Source organism: Syngnathoides biaculeatus, chromosome 2 (genome assembly GCF_019802595.1).
Source record: "Syngnathoides biaculeatus isolate LvHL_M chromosome 2, ASM1980259v1, whole genome shotgun sequence".
NCBI lineage: Eukaryota > Metazoa > Chordata > Actinopteri > Syngnathiformes > Syngnathidae > Syngnathoides > Syngnathoides biaculeatus.
In genome coordinates, this window is record NC_084641.1 from 30842772 (window position 1) to 30864898 (window position 22127).

Genomic DNA, 22127 nt, shown 5'->3' on the forward strand with positions numbered 1-22127 from the left:
AGGGGGAGCCCATCAAAGAGTGCAAGTTTAAAGGGACGGGCTCTGCTTTTGGACTTTTGCCTCTGTGCGGGAGACATCCAGGTATTCACCGCGTCGGCTGTTGATGTGGAGCACCGTTCCGAGACCCACGTCCCCGTCCGTTATTTCCCCTTGCCCTGTTGTTAAATGTGCCGTGCTTTAAAAAAAAAAAAAAACAAAACAGCGCTTTATCAAAGACACGACTTAAATTGCTCTCCCTTCTTTCTTTGCTGCTCTCCTGAGCTTCTGACAAATACTTTGTCTCTTTTCTGGCCAAAGCACTGCACGCAAGACTTCCTGGAGCATTTGGTTCGAAGAAATCCCAAAGAGAGCTTGAAAAGGGAAAGATTAGAATTTCTTTGGAGATGTCGTGCAGAACAGGCTCGTGATTCGCCATCTGCTGTGTTCTTTCCTCGAGTCCAGCGAACAATTCCGTCTTTCCTTTGGAATTCTAAATTATTAAATTGAAAAAAAAAAAAAATGGGGGTTTCATTCAGACTACAGGCGGGCATACTTTTTCCACATATATCCTCGCATCCTTTTGATGATCGTATCGCTCTTGAAAATGTTAAAAAGGGAAAAAATTTCTTAGCGTTTCATGAGCTGTCATGTAAACCTGCTGTCTGCTGGATTCGTGGCCAGTTTGTCAAAATAAAACTGAACATCCCGGATGGTTTGGGTCCAGCGCCGGCTGTGACCGGGGGGTGGGGGGTGGGGGGTTTAAAAAAAAAACAAAAAAAAACAAGCTTGGCTTCCACACTTCAGATTTGCAATTATAGTGCAAAGAACAGCACACAAAGTCCATAGTGGGATCAAAACCTCTCGGCTACTTTGATAGCGTCAGATGATGCCACAATTAATTAGCCGCTGTGTCCTCTCCTCCTATCATAAAGCCCAGCCGCCGCGTAAACTTAAATCGATGGTTACACAAGGACTGGCCTAGTTCCTCTGGTGTTCTGTCACTAAATTTCACCCTAATTGGCCACACCAGCAGAGAAACACAAAACGCATTTTATTGAGTGCGGCGGTTATGACTTTGCATAGTCCAAAGGGACAAATGACGAGGGACCTGCAAGAGCTACCTTACAACCTAAGGGGCCGATTTCCTCCGGGTTTGCATGTGCAAAAAAAAAAAAAAAATGGACGCACACTTGATTGTGTGCACAAACGGATGCAAGCTGATCTACTATCCAAGCGCACCAGGACGTGCTTAATTGCTGCACAGTTTTGGGTGTTGTGGGAGGAGTATGTGCAAAGAAATGTTGATTTGATTTATCAAAGCTGAGAAGTTTGCAGCGTGTGATTTTTGCATCGTTGACTAGTGAATCCGAACGGCATCGTCAAGCCGGCGTAGACGCGATGACAGGTGGCGGAAAGAACTTTTTCGCTTGTGTAAACAATGTTGAAATGCCGGAGTCAAAACGTTTTGATTAAGCAACGCAAGTGTTCTGAACGATCTGACACGGAGCCAGTCACAAGACGGCTTCACGCCATATCGCAAAACTCCTTTTAACTGCAGTTCCTCGAATCGGCGTCGTTCCAGTGGGCTGTGACAATGTGACCTTTCCCGCAATAGTTCCCTTCCACGTCGTCAAGAGATAAAAATGCAACGTTAAGCAGGATGAACACTTTTTGGAGAAGATTGAAATCAAACAAACTGTGGCTTTTTATATGCTTGCTAGCATTTCTAAATCAATTATCTGTGACTCAGTAATTGTTTATTTATTTATTTTTTTTTCACATGACACTTCCAATTCCACTACTTTGAGCTTCATTCTGTGTACATGCAGTGCTCTTCCAAATGTTCCATGGTGAAAAGTTATCAGCGCGACTTACAGCGCAAAACCCTCGCTTGAATATCAGTCTTTCTGCCACGTTTACCCCCTTTTTAAACAACAGGCGTAATCTGTTTGAGTGAGCAAACACCCAATTTAACAGCCGCTGTTTGGGTTCTAAGTTGGGCCCTAAATTATCAGCGGTTATTTGCACGCACACACACCGTCTGGTAATTGCCACATACGGGGTGGATTGCCGACTAACCAACCCCAAGTATTTCCCAGTCAATCTCCGTCGCAGTTTCCTCGCGTGTGAAAGTTGTGCCACAGCTGCAATGTCAATGCTTATTTGTACTGCATTTCCCTCTTCGGTGTTGACTGATGCAAGAAGCCCGGGGGTCCTCTGGTTTGATCTCGGCAACATCCTTTCTTTAATTCTCCCCGATGAGTCTAGTACTGATCGCGCAGGTCCCTGTCGAGAAGAGCCTTGATTGTGTGGAATATTGAAGAAAGGCTGCGAGGGCACGCTGACAACACAAAGTCGTACAATTACAAGTCAGAGATTGGCTCGCATTGGCAAACTCATACTCGCGCTTGCGTCAAAGGATACACGCAGTGGATTGGGGCTTTCTTTTTTTTTTTTTTTTTTTTCCCCACTTGTTAGGCTGTTTCTAATACATAGATTTCCGATGACGTCACCAGAGTCCCAGGATTCCCTTGTCCGCCATCTTGTGTGTCTCTACCGGTAATCGGAAACCTATCGATAGTGTGACAATCGGGAGTACTGCATTTAATTGGTTCTTGTCCTTCTTCCCTGGCATTTGAATGAATCGAAACTGGACTCATCCGTTCGTCCTTGAAGACGTTCGGCCTCTCATCTGAGAAGGCTCGGTCAGTTCGTGCAATGAGAAGGAGAATGAAATCAGGTTGGTTCAGGAGAATCTTCGCAGGCACGTTCTCCTCCTCGTCGTTCCGTCCAAGTAAAAGATGAAAAACTAGGATGGCGTCCGCGTTGCTCAGTCTTCTGCCCTCACGTTGAAGTCAGTCCTCCCGCCGCCTCCCGGTCTCGTCTCACTGAAAAACTTTTAATGACAAGCTGGAGGCGAAATTGTCACCTCGATCAACCTCCCGATTAAAAATGTGTCTTTGAAGAGTACGTTGACTCTGTGGGCCGGGGACCAAACCAAAACTGTCGGTCGGCATCGAGCAAAGGTGAGCGCTGCTTCTCTCGTGGGAATCGGAAGTTGAATGCGCTCTCCACCTTTGTTGCCGAACAGCCAAAGTGACAGAGGGGGAGATGATAGGTTTGCTGTAACGTCGCGCCTGATTGGGCGTCCACGCTCGAGCATTTCTCGAGCCGTCCGCTTTCTGACGTCCTCGTGACAGGCCCGGTCCTATTCCCCCCCCCCCCCCCCCCAGTTGCACGGCTCTGCATCCTCGGCTGCTCCGTTGCTGAGCTATCAAAAAGTCTGATTTGTTATTGATAAAGTAATGGTCATAAAAGTGAAACAAAGCCCATTTGTTTGTTCGCCTGCTGGGATACTGAGCCTGCTTTGTATTCTTTCGCTGCATTGTTTTATCGCCGCAGAGTCCATGTAATCCTCTGCACTTAAATGGTATGTTAACTATGGAATTAAATAATGATTTCGTGTCGTACCCGGAGTGGCATTATATTGCCCCAAATGGTTCCGCATATTAGCCTCTGAGAAAGACAAAAAAAAAAAAAGCTTTTTCCACCCATCGCTGCAGCCCGTCTAGTTCCCGGCGCCATCATTTCTCCTTCTTTTTCTCTCGACGATGACCTTGACGCTGTTGCCGCGGCGCTAATTCAAGCGCACGCCATTCTGGGTTTGGTCTCATCCGCCTTCCATGCCTCCGTTTTCATTAGCCCGCTCAGTCAAGCTGCCGAGGGACGGCTCAGCGTCGCAGGCCTATTGAGTTCGGAAGAGAGAGGAAATACTTTGGACGTGATTCCCCGCGCATGAAGCACATGACACCGGCTTTATCTGCACCTTTTTGTCAATGCGGGGGGGGGGTGAGCAGATAAATAGCAGGCCCTCTTTATCGCCCTCACTTCAGGCGTGTCAGTGATCAGATACACGGCGAAGCTAATTAATATTTGGAGATGCTTCATGCGCTTGCACATTGGCACTATTACAAATGACATTCTGTTGACTCCAGCATCATTTGCCGTTTAGCGGCGCCGCATTATTACGTCGCCGCTCCGTGGAAGTCAAAGTCTTGAATCACACTGATGCTAATGTGAAATATCAATCGTGGCTTTGTGGAAATATGTCGGTACTTTGTTGTACATCATCATCACGGGCTTGGGGGGTAAACGGGAGACTTGTCCGTACTTCACAGGGCGCCGTGATTACGAGCGGAATGCGGGAAGCCGAGGCTTTGCCGGCCAGCACGTGTCGGCCCTCGGTCCATAAAATAAAGACGTCGCTGATCATAATTTCAACTGTCAGACGGTTTTGCTGCAGCACGCAATTCCAACACAAACACAAACAAACTGCGATCCCGCTGCCGTCGATGAGAAGATATAATTCATTCAAATATTGAAATCTGACATTTATCTTTAACTACATCGGGTCATGGTTGTGCATGTGAGCTTTGTGGGATGATTAAAGTATCGATCGGGAAGAAAAGCTCCACAAAGATGGAGCGTTTTCCAGCAGGGATGAACTTCACCGGCATTTGGGATTCCCTTTCCTCTCGCTTGGAGCTGTGCTGTCGGTGTGCTCCGCTTTCTGCAGCTGCGCAATCTCGGAGTTCGTCAGGCTAATCAACAATTGAATACGTTCCCATCGCGGCGGGGCTTCGATATGCGGAGTTTGAGCCCGTGTTTCTGTTAGGGAGTGATGAGATGATGCACCTGATGGGTTGGCAGCCTTGTGGCAATCACTTGGATGATGGACGGACGCGCTCGGAGCGCAGCTGCACGTGGACCCCAGCCCGCAGCAAATTGTCTGGCAATCAAATCCCGCTTTTTGGGGGGGGGGTTCTCGGTGCATCGCTTGGCCCCCAGGCATTCTAATTATGAAAAAAGGCTGAGCTTGGAATAGTCGCTAACAAACCCGCGTTGATGAACGAGATCTGGCTTCAAAGCGATCCTAGCGTTAGGGAAGTGGACACAGTAACACGTCGCTTTCCCCAGTTTTTGCAATTCGGGGTTAAACCGGCTAGTCGACCTCTGGACTTTACGCACTCTGCAGTTTCAGGTGCATGAATCTGCTGTTGTATGTTTCGACGACAACGTGGATGCCTCGCTGAAATCACGATGTGGCGGGCTTCCACGGCAAGCTAGCAGCGGTGCCTCAATCAAGTGTAAGTATTATACCAAAAATGAGACTCCAAAATATGCAAGTCTATCATCTTATGGTTGATTAAAAAAAAAAAAGGAATTCAACTCGTATTAAATATCTAATAAATAAAGCCGTCATCAGAGCACGGACTTTTGAAAAGTCGTCTGTTGTCTGACAAGGCCCCGCGTCCGATCGGGCTGTCAATTTAGCGGAATGTTCACCCCGTAGCAACGCGTCCTGCGTCGGTTTGAAGGGCAGCTCGGCTTCAGGTCTGCCCACATTAAGGAGACCTGTGAGCGGAAAGGGCACAGGCTGCCACTCTTTGGCCGCTGCGAGAAAACAAAACGCAAACAATTACGAGCCGCTGTGCGATCTTTTCCCTCCACCTCGGCCTGAAAATGCCTCGTCGGAAAGCCAAGGTCATTTACTTGAATTAACATTTTAAGAAGTTCTGGAGCCCTTTGTGGATTTCAGTTGACTGATGTAAGCAACACAAATCCACCCAGAAGTCCGAGACGTGCGTGTTAAGCCTCCGGTCAGTCTATAAATGCAAAGAGAGGGAAGGAGTTTGCTGCTGCACACAGCACTACAAGTGCGCTTTGCACTCGTGACGAAGGTGGAAGACTTATGTGTTAATCCTGACCAGGCCCCTGTAATAAAACACGTTCTCAATCAGGACCTGCCCCCTCCCTGCAGGCAAGGCAGCTCAGGTCCCTGCAATCACTAGTCGGTGAGCCTTCGGAAAGCTAATGAGTCCCCCGGTCTAGACGGCCAGCGCCTGACAGCGGTGATCTCTCTCTGGGGGTGTGGGCAGATGGAGATGACGGAGGTCTGGAAAGGCCAGAGGAAAACCCCGACAGTGGCATCGTGCGCTAACCGGCAGTTTTGGCGCTTTGCGTACAAAGCGTTCCAGCCCAGATGGACACCTTGAAGTCCTGCAACCAAACGCTGAGCACTCACTCAAAGCGAAGGCTCGCGGGCTGTATTGTAAACTAATTAATGACATCTAATTCCACGCAGAGGTCTCGTTGCTCAGCTTCGGCTCCGTCGTTCCCCGCAGACTGCTGATGTGCAAAATGCAGATCGGCTTTATGTAAATGGTAGCCGGCACGATGCAGATGTGCTATTTAGAGTTTCTACATGTGTTGTGCCTGCGGAGAATTTGGAATGTTAATTCACCTGCTGTGGGTGCACTGGGTGCTCCTCCATCTGGATGCAGGAACCTTCTTTGTCTTTCAGTCCTTCCGGAGCACATTTCATTTCTTTATGACACCGCTTTCTAACCCCCAGAAAACAGCTAATTTTTCCCTTTTTTTCTGAAGATGTTTAGTTTTCCATATTTTTTTTTTTTTTTTTGCAAATAAAAGCCTTCCCCGAATCTAAAAGCGCATCCAACCTAAACATAAGAACAGACATCAGAGATAATAATTTCAGAACGACGCACGTCTTTCATTTTCCGGTCGCCCCATTTCCATTACGGTCCAAATATGACACGACATTTTTCTATTTTGGGGCAGAAATAGCCACCATCCATTTGGAGCCGTGCGGTCATTTGTTCCATGATGTAGACCCGTTTCACTTTCTGTTGCCGCTGCGAGATTTTTTTTGTTTTGTTTTTTTTTCGGTTCCGAAGATTTGCTCGTATGGCCCGTAATTATTATAGTTAACCAGAACGCTTCCACGGGGTTGTGAAAAAAGTGCAAATCCCGAGTTTATTCGAGCTAAGCAAATTTTGTTTTGGATAATAGCCCCTCATTTGTGTCCAGGTTCCAATTAAATTCCCCAAACGGGAACAAATGGGCTCTGATTAAGGAAGCAACTAAGAGAGCAGTTAGCCGGTGTCTTGGATGTTTGGAGAATTGCGTTGAAGGGAGCGGGCCACTCGCGTAAGTGTTTGTTATTCAGGTTTAATTATGTCCACGGGGCCCGGGTGCGCGTCGGCCAATCTACACGGCGCCTCTTTAGCCTGAGCCGCTGCGGACCGGCTTGATGTCTTCCTCTTCTTTCCTCCGCCCCGAATAAGCAATTAAAGGTCAGATCAATTAGAGCGCCGAGTGGTCTCCAGACTCGTTTTCAAGCGGCTTGCTTCGAGACCGGCTCGGCTGTCCTCGTTCCAATCAAAGTTTTGGGAAATCTCGGCTTCTGCGCCGACGCTAAGTAGCCGTAATGAGTTGCTTGGCTCAGTTTTAAGTTTCTGCACTTCAGACCGCGCGCGAGCCAACATTTTATCATTAATCAGCCCGAAGCCATGTGTTATTTGCATCAAATTGCAATCTGCCACCTCACTTGTGACCTCCCTGCCAGCAAATAATTTCTTTCATGTTGTGCGCGTCGGTTCATGTATATGCTAATGCGGCGGGCTGTAAGATACATTTAAGTGCTTCGTGTAAATAAGGAAAATGTTTAATTCAAGATTGCAAAGCACTTGCGGTCGACGTTGCGCCCGCTCACTGGTCAAATATATGACCGCTTTGCGACCAGAAGCAAAAATAAAATCCATTCAGTCCCAATATGAAAGGCCCTTATTTCCATCTTCATCAGATTGTACACAAACAATCACTCACCCCCCCCCCCACCCTCTCCCGTGCCAAATGACAGACAGAGAATTGTTTTCACTTGATGATTCGTGAATCCTAATGAAGGAGCGTGGACAAAGAGGCGTATCGCCAAGGGTTACACGTGCTGTTGCTATAGTGAAAGCGGCAGCGCACTCGCCTCGTTTGCCTGGACGTTTGTTTGTAAACACAAATGCAGTCAGAGGTTCCTTGGCGGTCTTGTGAGTGAGCAGGCAAAGGGGGGCGGGGGGGGGGGGGGCGCTCCTGAAGCGTGATTAGAGGAATTTATTTGTGATATTTGTTGGGGCTCCTGTCTTCGAGGAGAGAGCACACTGAAAGTTACGCCAGTTACGTGGCCGCGCTTTGTGCCATTTGCAGGTGTAACCCAGTTAAAAGTTAAAATAAATTGACTAGCAATAAGGCCATAGGTTCTCTCTACACAAGGTGGTGGAATATTTGTTAAAGTGTGCGCTGAATTGATTTTCTGTTGAAGGGATTTTGTTAATTTGTGAAAAGAAATACTTTTGTTTGTCATTTTATTGTTGTAACCAGTGTTTAAGAAGGACAGACGTGGTGAGGAGACACGAGAAAGGGGTGGGGGGGGGGGGGGAGGCTGGACTGAGTGCGAGCTACGAGCGGTTGTCTGAAAAGAAAGAAAAGTTAAAGTCGGACATTTAGCAACATTGTTCAACAAGGACTGTCGGCACTTCAATGGTGATAGTGTGTCGTTTGAGCGGTCTACTCAAATCACGCCGTAACGTGGTGGAATTAGCTGCTAATACAGAGGCTAAGTGGATGCGTGGAGCTTTGCTAGGACGCTAGCAACAAGCTAACGCTAGCGAGGCCTGCATTGGAGTACAAGGACAAAGCTTGCGACGGATCGGACCGACGGGACTTGGATGAGGCTGGACCATTGGACACAACCCTCGACGTTGGTCACTCCTGCCACTTGAAACAAAGACATCATTTCATTTCTTTTGCCAGAAATGTTCACATTTGTTTGGCTACCCTTAAAGTAAATTAGCTTAGTTTAGCTAACGTGTGCATTGTCTACACGTTATTTTGACTTTATTTGATACATGTTTGATTTTCCATCTTTTTATTTTGTTATTAAATGTTCACACTTTTTTGTTACATAACCAGGTTTATTATTTGACTATCTGCTAGACAGTTAAATAAGTGTGGAGTTTATTTGGTGGCTTGATTATTTAAATTAGGATAACATTAACTCATAAGAGCAAGTATTATTTCAGAGACATTTGGAGAGGGACAAGGGTAAAGTTGTAATAGAAGTTTAGACTAATTAACATCGTGTTAATTGATTAGTTCCTAATTTTAATTGAGGAAAGAACTCAGGTTAGCTACCTCTCGTAAAAGTATTGTATACTTGACAGGCGCTACACAAAGGACAACTCCATCCATTCTCCTTTCGTGCAAATTCCAAAGAAAGCGATATTACGGCGCTGCACAAACAAGATGGCGGCTTTGCATCAGTCGCCCGCTTTAATGGCGTGACAGCGTTTTTACACGTGGCCTATTTCACACAGAGTGACAAAATCTGCAGGGAATCATGGAGGATTTTGCTTTGCTTTGGGGGTGATGACATAAATAAATCGACCCTTTTTTAAACCATGCGTGGTCATCCGCGTTGACTAACTAATTATGAAAAGACGTGATCCTAAAAAAAATCTTCCTCCAAATATTTCCTACCACAGAAAATTGTAATTTAACGGTGTTGTGGTCTCGGCCAGAAAAGAAGATCCGTTGCTCATCGTCCGAGCGGTTTTATTAACCCCTCGGTTGCCGTAGTCCGGTCAATAGTTTTCGGTATTCTGCTCCAAAGGACCCGGAAGACTCCGCAACAAATATTGCAACTCACCTCCTCCTTCTTAACACACTAAAGTCATTTCAAGAGTTCCCGAGGGACGCTGTACACGATTGCTCACCTTGTTGTGAAGCTTTTGTTCAACATATGCTATGATGTAATGTCCTATGTAAATATGTAACTGCTGTATATCACATTGTCGGCCCACCGTTAGTGGTTTTTTTTTTTTTTTTGTATTTGCTTTGTTTTAAACTGCAGTCGTTAGCCAGGTCCGAGTTGTAAAGGCTTTTACGTTTACAATAGATTAGACGTTAATTTGGCTTTGGCCTGTCTTTATGGTATGATCTTGGTATTATTTATGTCCAAAGAAGAACCTAATTTGCTTTAGCTTCATGTCGGCTACGACGGGGTTCGGGCCGATCGGTACGCCATCCTCGCATCCATGTGTTCCGACCTGGACTTATCAAACCGTTTCTCTCAACAACAACAACACGAAAACACATTCAAGACATATTCGGTGACGGATGTTTTCTGGAAAGGCGCGCATCGGAAACGAGCAGCAATCACGCGGGGACATTTGATCGATGCGGCTACGTGTTCATCGGGGGTGGGGCGCGGTGTATTTTTGAAGCTATAAACAAGTCGCTGTGTGGTAAACTCACGCAGTCTTAATATTTTATACTGTTTTCTACATGCACTTGTCTTGTTTTTTTCCCAGATAGTGCACAGTGTCGGGATAAGAGTGTCTATTTTTATGCTGTGGAGTTATGATATTCCGAGTGGATTTTTTTTATGGAGTTCAATACGTGTTTGTTCTGAGTTCACGTACTGCGTGTGCAAATGTGTAATTGCATGTCCTTATTTCGTATATCAAATTGAGTACATTCATTTGACTTCAGCAGTTCCATAAAGTCAAAAGAAAGTTCAAATAAATATACTACATTGGATCGTTGACACAGCACAGAGTGTTGTTAACAACCCTGCCAAATTTGAATGGTTGAAAAAACCAGCAAGAAAATGCGTAAAATGATGTTTGCAAATCGCAGCCCGGCTCCCGAACTCTGCGGATGTGTGAATCAATTCAAAGTGTATTTGTGTCGTACCTTTCGTACGTACAAATACAACACAAAGAAGTTTTCAAGTCACAGCAAAGAAAAGAAATGACACCCACATGTGACCCCCCCCCCCCCGCCCACACCCTGTTCAATTAAAAGAAGACACACACACACACACACACACACAAAAGTGAGTCGGTACTAAATGCGAGTAACGTGACATGACTCAGAATGCGTTGAAAGCTCGTCCTGCTCGGCTGTTGGCTGTCAATCAAATGCTGTCCCCCATCGCTACCTTGCAGCCATGAAAATACATAAAGTAGATTCCACCGAAGCCTCCGCTGGCCGGAATTGATCACACCGAGTCGCCGCGGGGCCACCAAGTCGTCCGTGGCGTCGCCTCCTCGCCAAAGTGTCACAGCCCAAAAATATCTGAAAAACTGAAACGTTTATTGCCATCGCTTGACAATTCAAGTTTACATATTGTAGTTCAGAGTCTTTGCAAGTCTTCAGCAGTTATCCTCGAACATATCCAAAGTATTTTTGAAACAAATCTCTGAGATTCCTTTGTTGGGTTATCAAGTGCTGTGAAATGAACGTTGCATATGTAATTTAATGCATATTTATATTTAAAAGGTGTACCGTAATTTCCGGCCTACAAGCCGCGACTTCTTTCACACGCTTTCAACCCTGCGGTTATGCAGCTAATTTGTGCATTTTTTCTAACGGCCGCAAGGGGGCGCTCGAGCGGAAAAGGTAAGAATGAGAGCGGTGGAATATATGTGGCGAGGAAGTGAGTTTTACCGGCCCTGTTAGCGCTGCGCAAGCGTTAGCGCTCTGCTAGCGTGCTGCTGCGGTGTTACTGGCGCGTCTCAGTGTTATAAGTTTTATTTGAACCGCCCCTGTTAGCGTTAGCGCGGCACTAGCATGAAACTCTTTCTGTGTAGCGTCTTTCTTTGTAAACATCTCGTGTTTCAATGTGGCCACTTGCGGCTTTTTACGCAGCTGTGGCGTGTGTATGCACCAAACGGTATTTCCTTTCCAAATGTACTCGTTGAGGCTCATAACCAGTTGCGCTCTGTAGGCCGGGAATTACGCGCCATCTTTTTGGGGGAAAAAAAAAGCAGGTGACAATCGGAGGAATGTGGAAAAAGGAGAGTTGTTGATAACCCCGAATGAAAAGCGATTCAAAACGGTTTGCTCCAAGCACTTGGTCCTGAACTCAACTTGAACTCGTCATGCGTCGTGTTTATTTATTTGATTTTTCCACATTCCAATGAGCTCAGCTTGGAAAATCCTGCACTGTTGCCCCCTGGCAGAAGAACATAGACATGCAATCCGCATAGAGTACGTCCAAATACGTCAGTTGTCTTGTGTGCAAAAGGGTCAGGTGTCTCGTTCATCCCGGGAATCGGCCGTTTGTTCCGGGTTAGGTAAAACAACAACAAAAATGGAAAATCGCGCTCATCTTCTTTGTCACATCAAACGATAACAGCACGGCGACGTCTCATCGCGCCCGAAGAGAAGTACAGCAATTTGGCCCAAAGTGACACACTGCAACAGACTCTTTGCTTTTGTTTTCCCCTTCATGTGCGCGAGTGGGAAAGAACAGACGCCTTTCTTCGTGTCAAGCTTTCATTTGCATTTTACGCTTTTTGTTCTTGTTCAAAATAATTGTTTCCGAGTCCCTTTGAAAAGGGCCCCTTTGTGGATTAAACCTCACAAAACTGTCTCTTCTTTTTCATGTCCATTGACGCTCCTCGGCTGCCGCCGCCCACAACAGGTAAAGAATCATCTTTTTTTATTCTGATTGTTTTTTTTTTTTTTTTTAAATTGTGCTACCTTTAGTGTCAAACGTGCGTCCACCTTTTTTAACTGTGAAATGGGCTCCTTGTCAGCCAGCACTTTGCTCTTCTCGACCAATCACATTTGGGTGAAGGTCCCCTGCTGTCTAAACAACTCCCCCCCCCCCCCCCCCCCCCGGCCCCCCATCCTTTCGTGAGCGCTCTTGTGAAGGTAAAAGGGCAAGAGAGCAGCGCTCGGGTGTGCCGGGATGTCAGACCTCAGGGAGTTATGATGATGATGATGATGAGCCCACCGGTGGCGGCGTTTCTCACTCTGCTGATCGCTAGCACGCAGCCCCCCCGCGTGGCCGGGCGTCCACCGGCTACGTGGTCAGGACACCGGGGCGAGCGGTAAGGTGGGATGGAACGATCCCAGTCCCGACTTCTGAGCCGGGATTCGTTGAGCAAAGTGTGTATGTGTGTGTGTGTGTGTTGGGGGCTGCCACCGGGGGTGTATTTGCAGACCGCGAGCTGCCCTCTGCCTTCTCCGAGGCTTTCGTGTTGCTTTGACTGAGGCGTGCCCACCGGCTACTAGTGCCTTCCACCGAACAGCTGCAGGACTTCAGAGGAATCGGTTATGTCTTTATCCGTGTCGGAAAAAAAAAAAAAAAGCACCCTGTTGATTCAGAATTTAATTGGACAGAAAATTGTTCAAATGCCCGATATCAAAGGTCAGTTTCATAAAGAAAAAACGAGAACCTTGTAAAAAAAAAAAAAAAACGGCGATTTCCATCACCCCCCCCCCCCCCAAACACAACCCCCAGACCCCCCCACCCCGTCCGCCACGCGCAGTAGTTCAGCGGGGCCCTGAGATCCGAGCGAACAGACTTACAAGCCGTCACCCGGATGATGGAGGAGGCGCGTGGGGGGGCAGTGAACTCGTTTCAACTCACTTCGCAAAGAGCAGCAGTTTGGCAAATATTGAGCAATTCGTTGCAAGAGACGTCGAGCTGTTTACTACTTTTTCCCAATTGAAGTTCAAACAAGCAACAAATGGAACCACTGTCCACTTTGTCCGTTTAATACAACGGTGGAGTGCCTTGTGAAAAAGTCCTCTCACCTGATTCAAACAAACAGTACGTTGGTCTCCCGCGGAGTCGCTGCGAGTGATCAGGGTGACGTTTCTGGCTTCTTACGCTACGACGACAGAAGAAGTCCTGAAATGCGCCCTCGGGGCTATCTATTACCTTTACGGTACACACATATATAGATCGCGAAGGAACAAAACATTTAAATCAACTGTGGCGACCCCTAACGGGACGAGCCGAAAGGAAAAGAAGAAGAAGAAGAAGAAGAAGAAGAAACTCCATCTCATGATACGATCGGTGTTCGGCCTCCACAGTTCTGATCATGTAAAGCGTCTCCAATAACGACGGCAGATGCCAGTCCGTTTATCTCGGGGTTTTTGGGGAATCGACAAAATGGAGCCGTAGCCGATGGCAGAAAGAAAAGAACAAAATGTTACAAACGTGGCGGTTAGCTTGCTTCCTTCCTCCCTCCCTCCGCCAGTCTTTGCCTCCCTCCTTCCCTTCGCTTGCATTCACACGCAGTGCGGCCGATGCGTTCAAAATCACAGCGCTAAGCGCAAGAGCTCAGCAAGCAACACAATGCGCAACCGCAAGCACCCGCAGCGACGCATGACAAGAAACACTTCCTTACGGTACTTGTCGATTGTCGTAGTCCAGTTTTACCAGGTAGTAGATTCTCCTTGGATTTCCTCCATAACCTCACATTAGTTTCGCTCGACTTCAAGGTTCCCTTCTGAATCAGGAGCAGTGATTATTTTCCAAAGCAGCAGATTAACTTACCCTTCTTTTATTTGACTTTTTTTTTTTTAACTTTGGAGGTGCAGTTTTACAAGAAATTGCCACAGACCTCCGGTACAGGGGTGGACCCAAACACAGGACTCCAAGGCAGAGGCATAATGTCCAATGTGGTTTATTTCAGAAACTGGGTTATGCACGGTGTAGCAGTCCGACAAGGCAGATGTAAGAAAAAGCTAGGCTAGGCAGGATCCAAAAGACTTACAGCGAAGGTTCGATGGCTCTGAAGCAATCTAACTAACTCAACAGGACAGGATCAAATAAAAGGGCTCAGAATCGCTGTGACTGGGGTTACTCTAACTTACACGTAGAAGCGCAGAGTCCCACGGGCAATGAATGCAACTCACTACCGCAAGGCAACGAACTGGCAAATGCCAGTGACAACAACTCCAACTTGTATGCCTCTCTAATCACAGTCCGAATGTGAAACAGCTGTGACCGGTCACAGAGCAGTGGCCTTCTTGCCAGTGGCCAAGCATCGCTCATGACTGAAATAAGTCTGCCGGAGCCCCGAAAGCCAAAAAACAGCGTCACCCGTGAGGCCTTCATGATTCCCGGGGCGCATTCGCGAAAAAGTACCCCTGGACTGCTCCGGTCTGCTCCACTCGGACTGTTGGGAAACTCAAAGGTTGTAGGAACGTTCGGAACGTGGATTCTCTCAGTGAATTTTGAGTTTGGCCGTCGGGTTGAATTTCCAAAGTCGGGCTCAGTCATCAGTGAAGGTTTAGTGGATTGCGTGCGTGTAAATTGACAATATTAGACCTGACGTGTTTTAATATACTCGAACCCGACTAACCTAACCCTCACCCTACTGTACAACGTACAATTTAGATTCTTGTTTACACCTGTGTATAATACGCTCCATGGACTTGTGATGAATTTCTGGGGGGGTGACAAACTCTACATGAGAAAGGGATGGCAACATGCGTTGGCATAAAATTGAACGATACATTGGGATAAAAATGTTTTGAGTTACCAGGACGGTCGCAGAACAAATTCAACGTATCGCGAGGCGCTAGTGTGTACCGCCTTCTTTTGAAGACGTTTGCCAATAAATTAGGCCGATATTTTGAGTTATACTCTTCATGTCCGACTGAAGTTACGCGATAACTGTCCAGAATATATTTCCGTCAGATCAGCGACGTCGTTAAGCCCCGAATCGTTCACACTCTGTCCCAGTGTGGCGTTGAAACGCGTTTGAATTTGGCGACGATGCAGGCAAATGGCACCCGTCGCTCAAATTCTTCATTGTCAGGACAAATGCGACATTTTATGGAAAGCGAGACGAGCGGTCTTGTCTTCGCGACGTCCCCAAGCCAGATAGTCGTCCCTGGCCGTTGTTTCTTTTTGAAGGGAAGCCCGCAGGATGGCCTGCTGGCAGGCGACGATGCAAAGAGGCTTTCTTTCTCTCGCCGTACACGAGTGAGGGAGACAGATGGGGCGCGCCAGACAGCGCTTTGTGGATTTATCCAGATTTATGATGAGAGAAAGCCAACAGGCAGAGAAGCCCGGAGATGGATGAGGAGCTGGACTCCTCGCAGTCGCGATGAGCTTGTCTGACTTAATTGGGTTTCATTTCAGACAACACTTGCGTGGATTTGTTTTCTTTCAAAACGGCTCACCGACCTGCTGGAAATGCGCTCGGGATTTTCTGGCTATTCTTATCCACGCAGCATGAACATGAACACGAAAACCAGGAATGATTGCTTGGATGTACCAAACGCTTTGGTAGTTTTTTAATAATACATTCCTTGGGAGTGGTTTTCGAGATATTAGCTCTGATCTGGACAATTTCGTCCCACCGCAAATGTTGCCTTGAGCTAGCTCAACTGTCTTCGCCCATGAAGAAGAAGTCGAGTCCCCAGCTAAGAAGTTGGACTCGGTTTTGGGGAAGAAGACGGACTGTCGACGACATCGGGATGGTTTTGCGGTCACCTCACGACAGAAACCATAAAACCTGCTTTTCCACAAGCAAAACCCAGATGAGTTGTTAATGGGCAGCAAATTTCTCTTTCTGTTCTCATCCTGTTCTTGTATTGCCAAGTCCAGGCGATGTGGACACCGCCGTCCGTCCGTCCGTCCGTCCGTTATGGGATACGAGAGCATCGCATTCATTATTCATTTGATCCAAAACGTCTTCTCGGGTTGCACACTTTTCGCAGGTTAGCACATTGGAAAGACGGAAAAGCGAGTTTGAGAATTGGAGGGATTCCCCCCCACCCTGTCCCCACCCCCCTCAAAATCCAATATCCAGCTTCTCCTTTTCGCGGCTGCGAGGTTTCAAGTACGGGCGCAGGATGACCCCGTCGTTCCTGCGACTTCTGCCAAATCCTTCATGTATCGGTTAGCGGGGCCTGCAAGAATAAATAGATTGAAGTACTCCAAAACGCCGGACAAGGCGCTCTCAGCCAAGCCTGCCATTATTCCACTCGCGTGAATCGTGCACAATCGAGGGTGACCCTTCCCGGTCTGCCGGCCGCGTTTGAGGCCGCTCCGTACAGCTTCTTTTCTTTCTTTTTTTTTTTTTTTTTTTTTGTTGCTTTCTTTTATGCATCTCATTGTAAAGCAATGGCGGGAAAGCCTCCACCGAGACAGAATCCGGGAATTGCTCAGCAGCAGCTGCAGTCAGACGTGTCACAGTCAGGAAATATTTACAGAAAAGGATGAAAGTGAGCAATTGAGACCAGACGTCCACCAAATTGAACCTTTCGACTGTATTTTCCGTGTTTTGTAATTTCCTGTCTTGCTTTGAAAACATTTCCTGTCATTTAGTTCCTCCCTTCGCGGGTTTCCTGCTCACTCGCCCCGTTGACTTGACTCGTTTTCGCCATCTCTCGCCTCTCACCGTTCTGTCCGTCGCACTTTGGGATTTTCCAAAATAGGACGTGGGTGTGCGGACTTGGTGGATGAGTGGGCCCGAAGGGGTTGTGATTATTCCTCAGTTCAGGTGTAGCCGCTGTTCACCGTAAACCGGTTGGGGAGAGTAGTTCTAGTTCTCCCGTGTGTGTGACGATCACCGTGTAGACTGGCAAATGGCAAGAAAACGTGCAAGACCTTTGGTGTCCCGACCGACTCCCGTTGGTTTACTTTGGTGGATTGTTATTGTACGGCTTTCATTAGGACTTTATTTAAACTCAAATCTGTGGCCAGTTTTAGCAAACGTTAGCCTGAGAGGAACTAGTACCTCTAGTACAAAGGCTGAGACTTCAGGTTAAATTCAGGGGGAAAATTGACCCCTCCGTGGATATTGCGCAATCCGCGTCACTGACCAATCAGAGGCCAGAGATCCGCATAGACCAAAGCCCGTTTTTGCTCCCGCCATTTTCTCAGACAACGCTGCGTGGTCCAGTATAGGTTTTGTTAGCGTTTTATCGCGTATTTGGGTTATTTAACAAAAAATATGGTTAAGAGGCGTAGTCACGGACTTTGTAATCGTGACGACGGGTATCCCGAAAGGCGAGTCGGTGGGACTTCGATTCGTACCCTTTCCCAAACCGAAGACCCGGAACGAAAAATGCCTTCGATGGATCTAACTTTGTGGAAGACCGCATCATCAACTAAATCCATCTAATATCAACCGGAACGCATATGTTTGCACCAAGGTATGCCCCATATTTGATTTTAAATACACGTCTCGTATAAATGAATGAGACGTTCTTCGCTCGCATAACATTGCTACGTGTGAACGATTGACACACTTATTCTTTGTTGAGCGATATTTAGCGATGATCCGACTGCGCAAACGTGTCGCTTTCTTGCTGGCTCGCGGCCGAAGCTTAACCAAACTGTGTTTGCACGAAGATATGCCCTAAACTTGATTTTTAATACACGTCTCGTATAAATGAATGAGACGTTCTCCGCTAGCGTAACATTGCTACGTGTGAATGATTGAATGAAATCAGAAGCATGGCGTCTCTCTCAGTTAAGAGTGTATTGTATTGTATTTGCCATTTTTGCGAACTGTTTGTCTTACGTCAGCGCACGTGGCGTGACGTCACCTCGGGGGGGCGTGGTTAAGTGCCCTGTACGGAGGGGTCAATTTGATCGAAATGAGAAAAATCTGACCTTTTTTTTGCTAAGCACTGACAGAAATAGTAACCAGGTAGAAATATAGAGCAGCCCTCCATATTTCTGGTTCCACAGTCCGAGGATTCACCTATTTGCAGATGGGTTTTTCATTTAAAAAAAAACAAAATCAACTTTTTCAACTCCTAAAAATGCTAAATGGAGAACATCTGTACAATTTTAACGGCCGTTAATTCATTGCAGAGTTTGGCTATTTGCGCTCAAAGCAATAGCAAAAGGGGGTCTTTTGTTGTACTTTGTTGCTAAACTAAGTAAGTCGATTTTTACTAAGTAAGTACTTTTTTTTTTTTTTCAAGTGTCTGTAATTTATTTGAGTATTTATTTTTCTGGAGAGTTTTTATTCTTATTCCCTACATTTAAAAACGCATAGCCGTGTTCGCTACCTTGTAATATGCAAAAAAAAAAAAAAAATAGACTTATTTTTTGAACCTATGTGACACAATACAAAAAAGATATCAAGAATGCGAAGTAACAGCTAGCCTGCTAGATCTTGATTAGCTGAGGTCCTGCCACCTCATCAAGTGGGAAACAAAAAGGAAAAAGAAAGCCAACCAGGGGAGGATCAACTGTGATGGCAGCCGATTCAGAGACAATTTTTGTTATTATTTCTTTGATGTTTGTGGGTATTGGTGGCAAATGTTGTCTGATGCCAGCCCAAGAACAGCACACTTGAAAAAAAATCTCATCTAATTCTTATCCAAAAAGCACATTTCAGTAAATGTTTTAAATTCCAAGCTAAATTGATTTTTTTTTTTTTTTTATGGGGGTGGGGTGGGGGCTGTTCATGTACAGTAGTTATCAAAGCTGTGGGATCGATCCTGCCGTTGCGATATCAAAAGAAGCCAACGCAAACTAGTTAGCGAGCGAGCGCTCCAACAATACATGTGCGTGTCGTGGTTTTTTTTTTTTCATGTTTGCATTTTTCATTGTTCTTCTAACTATTTGCACTTTGTAAGTTGATTAAGGAGGGCAACTATTTTCTATGTCGTTTTTGTTCTTGTGACAAGTTATCGAAATAACAGCCACATTTTCACAATTTTAAGGTCAACTTTTCTTCCACTTTTTTCAATCTACTTTTCCCCCCTTTTAATTTAACCTCACTTCCAGTCTTTGTCTTTTTGCATTTTTTTATTTTTTTTTATTTGTACTTTTGCTCCATCTATTGTTGACACCGAAAGGTCGGAGTGGGCATCCGATGATATCATTTATATATTTTCTTCTCTCTTCTGGTACGATGACACGGCACATTTTCGCAGGTTGGTCGTTTTATGCAAATGGTGCATTTTCACGTTCAAGTTTTATTTCTCAAAGCACGGCTCATGACGCAAGTCACTCCACCTGCGACGGCCCCGGCAGCGTACAAGATGTTTTGTTTCTTTCAACATTGTGATTAATGTACTCTCTTCAATTTTACCCGCGCCACGCCGAAGCATCGGCGAGCGCGACAACAAAACAACGAGAGGATATAAATCACCCATCTTGGCTTATAACAACATTTGGATACCCCAGAGTGGAACACCTAAATAAATGAACCATCAAATGAGTAGATGATCCTCAGCTATGCTCGAAAATGCAAAAAGGCTGCCGAACAATCGCAAAGAGCGGCTCGCTCTTGGTTGAGTGCTCGCCGTTTGTGTAGCTGTCAACTTAACGCTCCTTTTGGCTTTAATTGGGGCCTTGCAATGACAACGTCGACGTGCTCGCAGCTTTCAAAATGAAACAAAACAACGGCATCCGCTTTCCCGAGCCACTTATCCTCACGAGGGAGCGCTGGAGCCAATCCCGGCTGTCGTCGGGCAGGAGGCGGGGAAGGCCCTTGAACTGGTCGCCGGCCAATCGCAGGGCACATGGAGACAAACGACCAAATCGCACCGTGCCCACCCGGAGAAAACCCACGCAGGCACGGGGAGAACACGCAAACTCCTCTCAGGGACGGCCGGGATTTGAACCCCGTGTGACATTAACGCTCTACAGCTGCTCCACCGTTGCCACCTGACATCAACAGCAACATGTAGATGTGTAAATGCAAAAGGTGGCTGATCGGAGAGTTTTAAACATGTGATGCGAACGTACTCTCGGGTAGAAAAATGAAAAAAGGTGGGAAAAGTGGGCCGGTGTGAAAGTTGTACCGCCGTCATCCATTCTCGTTACGTGAGCAAAAGTTTTTTTTGTTGGTTTTTATGGGACCGGCTTGGATCGTTTCAGTTCCTTAAGGTGAGGAAAGATCTCCGCTTGATGACAAGTGGCGCTGCTTTTTTTGTTTTGTTTTTTTTTTTTTTTGTTTTGTTTTTGCTCGATCCTTCCCTGTCACAGCACCTCCCGGTGGCCCCAACCTGCACCCGCATTCTCCAAGTCGGGATTATTGGATCACGCGGTGGCGTTTCTTTGCATTCACACAATTTATTTTCCTCTCACTGCGCTCCTCACTTCACTGCCCTCTCGGGCTGATCGGCTGCCTTCATTTTGCCTCTTTTGCGACGGCGGCCATTTTCAATTCTTCTTGTTCATCACCATAAGGCACCTTTGTCGCTCTTCTTTTCTTTTTTCTTTTCTTCCCCATCCCATCCTCAGCCCATTCCCGCTTGATTCTCTGCAGTGCAAATGGAGGGCGGACAGGAGACGTCTTAAAAAATAAAGATGAAAGGCAACCGGGAGAGACCCGCACAGCAGACAAATAAGACCCAACTCCACTCCGGCCACTTTTTCCATTTTCGTGGCGGCACCAGAAACGGAGGAGACCCAGACTTCAGTTGTTTTCTCACTCCCACTCATTGGCGAGTGGGCAAATCCCTACGATTGGTATAAAGGTATGATGGCTGCCTGGGGCGGGGGCTCCCCTCTCGTGGCCCGTGGCCGCTCCCCGAGTTCCCACCCTCATCGTTCTCTTGTCGGGTGCCCCTAACCGCCCCCCTTTCCCAGCAAATAACAAACTTTTATCGGATGCATACATGCCCTCACATGTTTTTCACCTTCCAAGTGGAGTTATTGTAGGCTGAAATGCTGACATTTTCAGACACGCCATAGCTTTCTTTTCAGTGTTGTTAGCCACACATTTTCTATAAAAGCTTATCCTCACTCGTGGGTGAGCTGCAGCCGAACTTGTAAGGGAGATGCAGACTACGGCCATGTTTCATGGAAATATGTCCCTTGGAAAATTTTTGGATTCTGTTTGCAAAATTTGTGTGAGTGACGTTGTTTGATTGATTGAATGGAGTCAGATGCAACTAAGTTGGATTGGTGAAACGGAATTATGCATGTGGTACAAGTCTCACTCCTGAAACCAAAAAAAAAAAAAACACCGCAACCTGCAAGCGGGCAGAATGTGCCAGCTCACTGTAAAAAATGGCATTTTTTCCCCCAACAAAAGTACTCCAGCAATCGTAAAAAGTAAGTTGCGCCAAAGCTACTCTGACAAATATGATTTTCCCCCCAAAGTTAGTGAAATGCATGTCCCTGGAAATAACGTTGTCCTCATCATAAGGGAATCTTTAATAAAGAGACAACTAGACAACTTCTATGACATGATTTGCTATTCTCTATTTCTTCCTTGCAGCCTCGTTGCTTCCCCCCCTCAATCCGTCTTGTGTTCTCCCTTCAATTCAGTCGTAAATTTTATTGGATTTTTTTTTCTTTTTTTTTTACCTCCCCCCCCCCCCCCCCGAAATGTGCCCGGGGATTCTCGCACCACAGGGGAGCCGCTGTTCTCTCCCACTCGCACCCAATACGCGGTTTTTTTTTTGTTTTTTTTTTTTTTCCCCTTCTTTTATGATTTGCGTGTAAGCTAAAAGCAGACGTGACGACCTGCCAATTTTCCTGGCGTTGCCACTTTTGGAGA

The 22127-nt window shown here is 46.5% G+C and overlaps 1 protein-coding gene across 10 annotated transcripts in view; it reads left to right on the forward strand.

Moving 5' to 3' along the window:
- Positions 1-21743, forward strand: part of LOC133515207 (uncharacterized) — a 101313-nt gene extending 79570 nt beyond the window's left edge. For 5 of the 10 annotated variants that reach the window (XR_009798987.1, XR_009798990.1, XM_061847496.1 and 2 more), the window contains one exon: positions 20864-21743. Coding sequence is in view for 6 of the 10 variants with exons in the window: in XM_061847496.1 (XP_061703480.1) it covers positions 20864-20970 (107 nt within the window). In the remaining 4 variants the exon portion in view is untranslated. Of the gene's footprint in view, positions 1-12322; positions 12452-20863 lie in introns of those variants that run through there. The other 5 variants (XR_009798986.1, XR_009798988.1, XM_061847515.1 and 2 more) reach the window with 2 other exon arrangements.
- Positions 21744-22127: the final 384 nt, after the last annotated feature.